The 11474-nt window shown below is 39.6% G+C and overlaps 1 protein-coding gene across 1 annotated transcript; it reads left to right on the forward strand.

Annotated features, from left to right (window-relative positions):
• Nucleotides 1-3137: 3137 nt before the first annotated feature.
• Nucleotides 3138-11262, forward strand: LOC142656603 (olfactory receptor 2G3-like). The gene is made up of 2 exons (XM_075831534.1): nucleotides 3138-3238; nucleotides 10335-11262. Exons 1-2 carry the CDS (start codon nucleotides 3138-3140, stop codon nucleotides 11260-11262), a joined length of 1029 nt encoding a protein of 342 aa, XP_075687649.1.
• The last annotated feature ends 212 nt before the right edge of the window (nucleotides 11263-11474 follow it).

Below are 11474 nucleotides of genomic sequence, written 5' to 3' on the forward strand. Positions count from 1 at the left end.
AGCGGTGGCACCGGGCATGAGGGTGCCCGCATTGGGCCCCCATGGGCGGCGGCACCGCTAGCAGCCGCTGCGGCTGCTACAGCGGTAGCGACGGCACTAAAGCAGAGCAGGAGGTATCTCCCTGCTCTGCTATCTACTAGCTCCACTGTAGCTCCCAGAAGGAGCGGAATCCCCGTGTGGTCAGGGATTCCGTTCTTGGAGCGACCCACTTGATTTCTCTGTCCATATATGGATAGTGACATCCGGGCAAACTCCTGAACCGGAATCCCTGTCCACAGCATTGCAGATGCTGTGACCGGGGATTCTGCTCCAAGAGAAGCCAATGACGTCACTGTCCATAAATGCAGACATACGACAGGAGCTTCTCCTGGAGTGGAATCCCCGGTCACAGCGTCGGCAACGCTGTGCACGGGGATTCTGCTTCAGCAGTTCCCCCTGATATCACTGTCCCTATATGGACAGAGACATCAAGCAGAGCTCTCCAGGAGTGGAATCCCCGGCCACACGGGGATTCCGCTGCTTCAGGGAGCTACAGTTTAGCTATCTACAAGGAGGCTGTGAGCTGGGTGGCACTACCTACAAGGGGGCTGTGGGCTGTGTCGCACTACCTACAAGGGGGCTGTGAGCTGTGTGGCACTACCAACAAGGGGGCTGTGGGCTGTGTGGCACTACCAACAAGGGGGCTGTGTGGCACTACCTACAAGGGGGTTGTGTGGCACTACCTACAAGGGAGCTGTGTGGTACTACCCACAAGGGGGCTGTGTCACACTACCTAAAAGGGGGATGTGTGGCACTAACTACCAGGGGACTGTGTGGCACTACCTACCAGGGGGCTGTGTGGCACTACCTACAAGAGCCTGTGTGGCCTACCTACAGGGGGCTTTGTGGCACTGTCTACAGGGGGCTGTGTGGCACTATCTACAAGGGGGCTGTGTGGCACTATGTACAAGGGGGCTGTGTGGCGCTATCTACAAGGGGGCTGTGTGGCTCTATCTACAAGGGGGCTGTGTGGCGCTATCTACAAGGGGGCTATGTGGCACGATCTACAAGGGGCCGTGTGGCACTATCTACAAGGGGCTGTGTGGCACTACCTACAAGGTGCTGTGTGGCACTACCTACATAGGGCTGTGATGCACTACCTACAAGGGGTCTCTGTGGCACTATCTACAGGGGAAATCTGTGAGTGGTGGGCTGATGGTCATTTTACTGTGAGTTGCGGGCTGACAGTCATTTTACTGTGAGTGGGGGGCTGATGGTCATTTTAATATGAGTGATGGGCTGATGGTCAGTTTACTGTTAGTGGGGGGGCTGATGGTCTTCAAGTGGTTTCCACCTCTGAAAAAACGCCCAAAAAAGGTCAAACAACGCTGTCAATACAAAATCTGCTTCAAAATTCATGAAGGAATTTTGAGGCAGAGTTTTTTTGCCTTACAAAAATCACAGTGTGAACATACCCTAACAGTGCAGTGCTTGCTTTTAGCCGTCTTCTGTCTTTCTCAAAACAATTTTTGGTAGGGGTGCCCTGAGGAAATTTTTCCAGTGCTGCCTCAAGTCCGAAAAGGTTGGGAAACTCTGTACTAGGCTACAGGATCACGCCGGCCTACGCAAGGATGCCCTCGTGGAGCAGCTCAGTTCTTCGTGGGAACGGGGCCTCGGTGAGTACAATTTTTGTTTTTGTTTGGGGGCACTGTCTACAAGGGGGAGGTGGTGGGCGTCTGTATGGCACGATCTACAAGGAGGAGGTGGGGGACTATGGCACTGTCTACAGGGAGGCTGTATTGCAAAATCTACAGGGGGATCTATACTGTGTGGGGGCCACTAAGCAGACATTATACTGTGTAGGGGTACTACAGGGGGCATAATACTGTGGGCACAATTAGAGGACAAAATGCTGTGTCCTTGACGGAGTTGTAATATATTATATTATTAAATATTATTATTATTATACTGTATGGGGGCACTAAAGGGGCATTATACTTTTTTTTTATGGCGCATTTTTTTTTAATGATGGGGATGGGGCGCTGAAAAATCATTTCGCACTGGGCACCATCTATCCTAAGGCCTGCCCTGTGTGCACATATAAACTTTGTTATCATTACAGATGCAGAAAATCAAAGAGCTGGTTCAGGAATGATAACAGACCAGAATTCAGAGACAAACACTAAATAACTGGCAAAGAATGGAGCACACTGATAATTTATAAAGAGCGTCCAGGGCTCTGATTAGCCAGACCATGAAGCATTCCAATTGGCCAGGTGCTCATGGATTCTAATTAGCCAGGGGATGTGTTTTGATTGGCCAGATGCCTGTGTATAATGATTAACCAAGCAACCATGTGACATGCGCACACAACGCCAGACATCCCTACTAGCCCCACCGCAATACTTACTGCGATGGCGACTGGCAGAGGATGACAATGCTGGCGGGAACGTTACAAAATCTTATATCCTTATACTTGTTTATTGATGAGTTAATTGTATGTGGTGCCTAATAATAGGGCAAGGAGTTAATTACCTGTTCAAAAAAGTACACACATAAGCAAATGTTTCAGTGCACAACATAAAGTAATCTATTCTATTGCTTGATCATATCTTAATATTAGTTTGAATTAGGGCTCATGCACACATCAGCTATTTTTTTGAGTGTGCTATCCGTTTTTTTTAATGTATAGCAGACTGACCCACTAATTTCTATGGGGTCATGCACACATCCGCTTTTTTTTGTCGATCCGTGTGCCCGATCCGCAAAACTTAGAGCAGGTCCTATTCCCGTCAGTTTTTGTGGATCAGTCTCGCCTATTCTATTCAATGGTCTGTAAAAAAATAGATCGCACAGGGAAGCCATCCGTGTGAGGTCCGTGCACGGTCCATTGGTGGTCCATGTTTTGCGGGTCCGTGTTTTGCGGACATATAAAAGGTCACAGATGTGTACATGAGGCCTCAGTATGAATTAGCATCATTTCTAATACTTTCTTTTGGATTTTAAAATTGAACAAACTTTTTAGATTTTGGCACTATTTGCTCATTAATACCCAACCTGCTAATTGGGATGAACAAAAAAGAAACTTTTTTTTTAGCTGATGCTCTCCTAAACTTTTTTTTTTTGTAATATTGTATATACTATGCATTAATTAAACCATGGGGGAAAGTATACAAATACATTTTAAGGAACTTGTGAAGCTCTTTAAAAGTAAACCACTCATGTGTTTCTCAGAACAGGAGGCTGCTCGATTTATAAGGTAAGTCTTCATGTGCTTCATTAATTTATAGTATATAGCCATACACTGTAACTAATGTTAGTTTTAAATCTACAAATACACTTTAAGTAGTAGAGATAGATAGATAGATAGATAGATAGATAGATAGATAGATAGATAGATAGATAGATAGATAGATAGATAGATAGATAGATAGATAGATAGATAGATAGATAGATAGATAGATAGATAGATGATAGATAGATACCTTAACTCCCTTAAAGTCCCATTAAAAATGTTAAAAACCTTACAGAAAGTGTCACTTTCACTGAAGAAAATGCATAAAATCTCAATAAAACAGTGTGTATTCAAGTAGTTTTTTTTTCTCGTCATTCACTGATCATCGTACATACATTGTACAATTTGCAATTTATTGTACAGACTATTACAGACATGGTAATACTAAATATATATATATATATATATATATGTGTGTGTGTGTATATATATATATATGTGTGTGTGTGTGTATATATATATGTGTGTGTGTGTATATATATATATGTGTGTGTGTGTGTGTGTGTGTATATATATATATGTGTGTGTGTGTGTGTGTGTGTGTGTGTGTGTGTATATATATATATATATATATATATATATATATGTGTGTGTGTGTATATATATATATGTGTGTGTGTGTGTGTGTGTGTGTGTGTGTGTGTGTGTGTGTGTGTGTGTGTGTGTATATATATATATATATATATATATATATACACACACTGTATATATACACACATAGAGAAGAAATGTAGCTCATTGCTTTTTTTATTAAATTTTTGTGTTTTTATTTATTTATTATTTTACACCTTGTTACATTGTTTTGTTTTATATATTTTAGGCATTTTGCTGGAAGCAATAGCGTAGCAATAGAGTAGTCAACTATGCGATTGCTTCTGGCAAAATGACGGGTCAGGTGCACAACAGAGACAAACGGAAACCATGGGCACCGGATCCGTCACCATTAAAATCAATAGTGATGGAAACGAAAACTTCTAGTTTCCGTTTGTGTCAGTTTCTGTCTGTTCAGGGTCCCATTCTGATGGAAAGCTCCGACGGAACATCAGAACGGGACCCAACGCAGATGTGAACGAAGCCTTATTGGAGTGAAATAGCAGAGGGATTAAACTCAAGCAGCAGAAAGGCTGAAGATATGGACAAGGGAGAACAAGTGGGGCCACAGCACATGAAGAGGGACAGAGGAGATATTAGACTGCATAAATATCTGCTGTTTTTGCTGCATTTTTGCAGCGATGTTGCCAAGATTTTTGCATAGCTTTTGTTTTCAAAGATGACAGCAAAATATTTTACTGACATTTAAAAAACAGCAAAAAGGGCAGCTGTACTCACTGTTCAGGTAGAATCTGCTGGGGGGGGGGGGGGTCAAAGGGATTTTTTTTTTAACAAACAACATTCATCACCTAAGCACAAGACCATAAATTAATGTTAGATCCCTTAAGGTACAACCGTTGGGACAAGGGAGGTCAGAGCACATGGAGGAAGGCAGCGGACAGGTTAGTCTGCATTAATATCTATTATTTATTCTGCATTTTTTGCAACAATTTTGCCACAATTTGTGTCGAGTTTTCATAGATATTTTTGCAAAGGTGGCAACAAAACATTTTACTGTCATTTAAAAGAAACAGCAAAAAGAAAAACTGTACTCACTGTTCGAGGACAATATTCCTGGGATAATCTTGCGATAATAAGTAAGGGGTTAAAGGGATTTCTCATAAAAAACATTTATCACTTACGCACAGTACAGGAAATAAATTAGATCTCTGGGGACCCCACCTCTGAAATATACACAAATTACTAGTTAAGAGGTCCTCATCAGAAAGACCACATGAGAAGTATTTTGCAAAGCGCTGGAGTCAAACGTACACAGTGCTGTTCCATACAACTTTATCAGAGTTAGGGTATGTGCACACGGTAGCAGGCTTTTACGTCTGAAATGACAGACTGTTTTCAGGAGAAAACAGCTGCCTCGTTTCAGACGTAAATGCTCCTCCTCGCATTTTGCGAGGCTTCTCTGACAGCCGTAAATTTTGAGCGGTGCTTCATTGACTTCAATGAAGAACGGCTCAAATTACGTCTGAAAGAAGTGTCCTGCACTTCTTTTGACGAGGCTGTATTTTTACGCGTCGTCGTTTGACAGCTGTCAAGCGACGACGCGTAAATGACAGGTTGTCTGCACAGTACGTCGGCAAACCCATTCAAATGAATGGGCAGATGTTTGCCGACGTATTGTAGCCTTATTTTCAGACGTAAAACGAGGCATAATACGCCTCGTTTACGTCTGAAAATACGTTGTGTGAACCCAGCCTTACAGAAAAAGCCAAGTGATGTAATTTATGCAATGCAGATGCATCCACACCTGCATAGTACATATGCCAAGAAGACCCGATCATATACTGCAAACTGTAAGCTAGAGTGAGGGTATACATGCATAGCAAACCACAGAGCTCTATTTTATATAGATATGGGCAGGCTTGTGATGGAAAACAAGCATATATCTCTGTGGTTATAAACAATGTGTATAATAAATTAAATTGCTGGTTGTATTGTATTCCGTTCACTAGATTAGTAAATTTACTGCCTGATTAGAACGATGAAAATTGATTTTAATAATAAAGTATTAAAATATGGCTCATGTAGCCCAATAAGACATATGTTCAGGCTCAGACAAGTGGTCAGGGATAGGAGATGGTCTATTAAACTTCCTATGTGTAGAACAAAAACTCCTCTTATAATATACAGCCCTGACATCCACTTGCTGAAAATTGGTTGTTCCAGCCCACCGGGCTCACAGCATGTGGTCAAAGAGAAAGGGTCTATCAACAGTCCTGATAACAGACCGATACTACCCTTAGTAATTTTAAGCTCTGAGACCACCTGCTGAACAATTGATTTCAACCCTACGCGTTTCAATGTCACTATTGGATGTGACAAATCATCAGGGATTGTTTCAAGTTAATTAAACGCCGGTTAGCACGATTCTTGTGCTGACATTATATCTCCCGGCTCGTGCACGACTCTAATACAAATGGCCGCCATTTGTAATATGGGTTTATGTGTAAATAAGAAAATGACTTAATCGTGTAGGAAGACTACAATCACAAAATTTAGCTTTCTGCATTTTTGTGTCATAGAATGGTGTCTCCTAGAAATAAGACACACACACAATTCAGAAATAAACAAATTGTCTCTGCTCCTGCAGATAACTCAACTGACAAATCCTTAGGATGGAAAATTGTCCTTTTCCTAGGTGGTTGACTAGTTCCCCCCCCCCCCCCTCCCAACAACAAACCTAAGTTTCAATGTCACAAGCTAACCTTTTTTTTCTCCATTTCAAAAAAACATCTTGTGAATTTTTCTGGAATAAATGTAGTTCTGTTCTGATGCAATCAAGCCCAAGAGAACATAATTTTTATTTCTTTGGCTATTTTTTGAAACCATCTATAGGTGGCCATAAACATTAGAAGTTGGTGGATGGTTGAACAAACGCTCATCTGGGAAGTGATCACTACGTCGACAGAGACTAACACATCTTAGATGATATTTGCCGTTAAAGTTGTGGCCATACATGTTCCATTATACCAAGTGAGCAACAGCTGATGAAATGTCAGAAGTGACATTATGATAATGAGGTGAAATTCCTCAACCACCCATTTGTCAGCAAGCAAACGATTTTGGTCACCGCCATTTACAACAAATGTTTGTGAAGGTAACAACTGCAAGCATGTCTTATTTTTCCAATAAGAAAAAAATAGAGATGTAGCTTTTGCTAATTTTTTTGCATTTTTTTTTGCACCTGGTCTTCAAGGTGTTACAAGTTTGTTATAGAAGGACTAACAATCAACACAACATCTACAAATGCATCCCCTCCTCTTCTCCCCTATGGGCTGGTTTTTACGGATGACAGTGTGTGTATCGACCAAGTGACCCATATACACTCAACTAGTAGCAACATTCAGTTGAAAATTTCACACATGGCTGACTTGTTTTCAGATGATGAAAATCTGTTATCGCCCGGCTTATATTATACCCGACGTTCACTGTTAAATTATAACCGATGATCATTTGTTCTGGTGGAAATCATAAATTTTCATCAACTTAGATCTAATGTGTATGGCCATGTTTTGGCTCTGTTCACATGACTTTAGTTGTTAAGCCAGGCATACACACTGGGAAAATCTCCCAATGTATAAGCCAGACATGAAGCCAGGATTTATGCCATACTGTTGCATATGTCTGCCACTGACTACCATATTAAAAATAAAAAGTCCTTTTATTGAAAGTGTAGTTGACTATGTAGAGGAAAAAAAGATATGCCAAGACATACCGCACTGTCAAATACCAAAAGGACCTTCTATCTATTGGCATATGTCAAGTACGTAGACATTTTTGGATACGTCCAGCAAATACTCTGAGAGGTTTTTCCAACGTACATGTTTTACAGTAGTAGGAATCTTAGCCTTAATGTCTGATTTAAGAGAATGAAGCGGATTTATGAGTTGTCCCAAATGTCAAATTAATCTCTGCTGCGTTAAAAAAAAAACAAGCTCTATTACATGTGTAAGATGACACGTTTCCAAAATTTTAATTGAATTACTAAATTTGATGGAACTCAAGCCACATAAGTTCCTGAGACGTACAAGCAAAAGCATTAGAGATGTGGCAAAAATGATAAATAATCACTGGAAAGACAATTGACCAGCTCTGGGCTTTCTAAACAATAGGTGGGGAGTATTTATATACATATATATATACATATGTATATGTATATATATATATATATAAAAAAATATATATATATGTATATATATATATATATATATATATATATATATATATGTATATATATATATATATATATATATATATATATATGCTTGAGAAAGGCCCCATGGAGTAGGGCTGAAACGTCGCATGTGGTGAATAAATCCACTTTTTTCACTATCAAGGTGTACTGTCTAGTATTTTGAAAGGATTTTTTTTATATATATATATATATATATATATATATATATATATATATATATATATATATATATTATAGCACATCAAAATGTCAATGTGATTCTATATCAATTTCAGTCTGATATTCCTAAACATTCTGTAATCCATCTATATTGTAATGCATAGTCAGCTACATTCTACATGTCTCACACTTATTTCATCACTTTTTTATTGATTTAACACAATAGGATCTAATATTCATAAGTCTGTCCTGATTTTTGCATTTTCCTCAGTATTTAAATACATACAATTGTTGTAATAGGGATTCATATTTTGGTACATATCATTTTACAATGATTTATTAGATGTAATTATTTTAACAAAAATTATATTGCTTTAATAAAATGTAGAAATGTTAATTAAATTTTTACCTAGATGTAGACACACAATTTGGCATCAGAGAATGGCATCAATCAAATTAAATACTTAAAGAGAATCTGTCAGCAGTTTTGAGGCCTCAAAAGTGCTGACAGAACAATATAGGGGAGGACATTTTAAACATACCTTTTGTTGTGGTCTTGCAAGTTTCATGACTGAGAAAATTATTTGAACAGAAATCAAATTGGTTCATTATAGTTCAGAAATAATTACCGTATTTTTCGGACTATAAGACGCACCTGGCTATAAGACACACCCAGGTTTTACACAACATAAAATTTGTGAAAGTTTGTCTTTATTAACTTGAAACTTTTATTTTTACAATTTTATTAAAAAATGTTATTAACTTTTTAAACTTTTTTTTAACCCACTGGGACTTAATTGCCTGCATTTCTGATCTTTCCTCGAATGCATTGTATTACCCACGTAGTGCAATGCATTAGAGCTGTCAGTCATTCACTGACAGCAAACCTATTTGATCCCATCTCTGGATGGGGCCTAATAGGCTATCGTATGTGGCAGACCAGGAGGCAATTGTTAGGCCTCCGGTTGCCACAGTAACGATCGGCACCCTCATGATCACATTGTGTCGGTGCCATTCGCTACAAACCACTAAGATGCCGCGATCGCTTTTGATCATGGCATCTAAGGAGATAATGGCAGGAATCGGAGCTAGCTCTGTTCCCTGCCGTTACAGCACGGTGTCAGCTGTAACATACAGCTGACACCTGGGGCTGATGTTGCAAGTTCAGCTCCTGTGCCTGCACCATCTTTCTTTTGCGGCTGTAAGCCTTTTAGGCCCCTTCTGCGGGCAGGACATAGCAGGCTTCCGTACTTGGCAGACAGGAGGCCAGTGTTAGGCCTCCGGCCTGCCAGAGCAGTCATCGGAAGCCCGCAATTGCATTACGGGGTTCCGATCTGCTAGGAAAAACCATAGATGCAGCGCTCGCTTTTGAGTGCTGCATCTAAGGGGTTAATCACCCGGATCGGACCCTAGACTTGCCCCAGGGTGTTAGCTGTATTATGCAGCTGACACCAGCTGGCGACGGTGCGGGCTCAGCTTCTGAGTCTGCATCAGAAACACAACTTATCAGTATGTTGTGTTGCGTTAAGTCCTTAATGACAACAACAACGTACTAGAACGTTGGATGTCGTTAAGGCGTTAAAATTGTCAGAGTCGTTAAGGAGTGAAAGTAGGTCACTTATATTTATGTACTTATAACACAAGGCGTTGGCGGCTAGAACATAAATATAACAGCTGTGGTCATCTAGGTGTTAAAAATGAAGGAACCTTGATTCAAACTATTCAACCCTTTTCATATACAGATTGAATGCAGAACCCTGTGCTTCCATTGATACTGACTACATACAAACATCCTAATGCCTGCAAATGTCAGCAGCATACTCCATGTACCAAATGTGCCTTTCCCAGGTCCCTTTGTAGACTTAAATTTCAACAAAAGCATATCCAATCCTGAAAAAGTTTGGCTATTCCTGTCATATTTGGATTGAGGGAGAGGGGGATCTCTGACTCAACTCAACTAGATAAATCCAAGAGCCACAACCAATGATCTGACTTTTCCACATTGTCATTGTTTTTATGTGCTATATATTTTTGTTATCATTATCATATTATTATTAGTATATAACTAATATAAATATATTCTCTGTTATTTATTAGAATGTTTTCGAAAAATTACACAACAGTGGAAGAATTTGTTCTACTTGGACTCTCCAGTGATCCCAGGACTCAGATTATACTTTTTTTTAGCTTCTTGATTATTTATGTGATTATTCTGGTTGGGAACTTGCTCATCATCACTGTGACCACTACAGATAAAAATCTCCAGACAGCTATGTATTTTTTCATAACCAACCTTTCCATCATGGATATCTGTGTCTCATCATCATGCGTGCCAAGGATGCTGAAGGATTTGTTATCAGTAAAGAAGACCATATCTTATGCAGAATGTGTAGCCCAAATGTATATATCGTTAGCTCTAGGGGAATGTGAATGCATTTTACTCGCAATTATGGCTTATGATCGCTATATTGCTATATGTTATCCATTACACTACACCACAATTATCAACAGATCTGTTTGCAATAGAATAGCTATGGGTATATGGATCTGTGGGTTTCTCCTCTCAACCTGCCACATAGCACTGACACTAAACATTAATATGTGTGGACACAATGAAATCAACCACTTTTTATGTGAAATTCCAGAACTCCTATCATTGGGGTGTGAAAATATCCTGATAGTGGAATCTGCCACTTATATTGTAGGTGTGCTGATACTAATATTACCTGTCAGTTTTATATGTATGTCTTATACAAGAATTATACACAGTATTTTAAAGATTTCTACATTAGCAGGACAGAAAAAAGCCTTCTCTACATGTGTATCCCATATGATAGTTGTAACAATGTTTTATGGGTCAGCAATGGCTGTGTACATGAAATCAAGATCAAGCTCTTCACCAGATATAGACAAAATTCTTACAGTCTTTTACTTTATAATAACTCCCATGTTAAATCCATTGATATATACACTTAGGAACAAAGAAGTAAAAACAGCTTTAAGAAAGTTTCGGAAAAATATGTGAAATATATTGCAGCATACATAATGTAGTAACATTGTACGTAAGGCTGAAAAAAGACGCAAGTCCATCCAGTTCAGCCTATTCTCCTATAATAAAAAATTGTCTCAGATCTTCTGATATGCAGTTATTAGTATCCCAGTCTTTATCCACAAATGCACGGATACCTGCTGGCTACCAGTTTGTCAGGATCAGACACACAGTTTTGATGCAGTCTT

This window comes from Rhinoderma darwinii, chromosome 6 (assembly GCF_050947455.1).
Source record: "Rhinoderma darwinii isolate aRhiDar2 chromosome 6, aRhiDar2.hap1, whole genome shotgun sequence".
Classification (NCBI taxonomy): Eukaryota; Metazoa; Chordata; class Amphibia; order Anura; family Rhinodermatidae; genus Rhinoderma; species Rhinoderma darwinii.

Bases quoted from the DNA above. Each gene is read 5' to 3' on its own strand.
- LOC142656603 (XM_075831534.1), top strand. From the start codon at position 3,138: ATGGGGGAAAGTATACAAATACATTTTAAGGAACTTGTGAAGCTCTTT. The intron at 3,239-10,334 runs GTAAGTCTTCAT...GTTATTTATTAG, and splicing joins GAGGCTGCTCGATTTATAAG to AATGTTTTCGAAAAATTACA.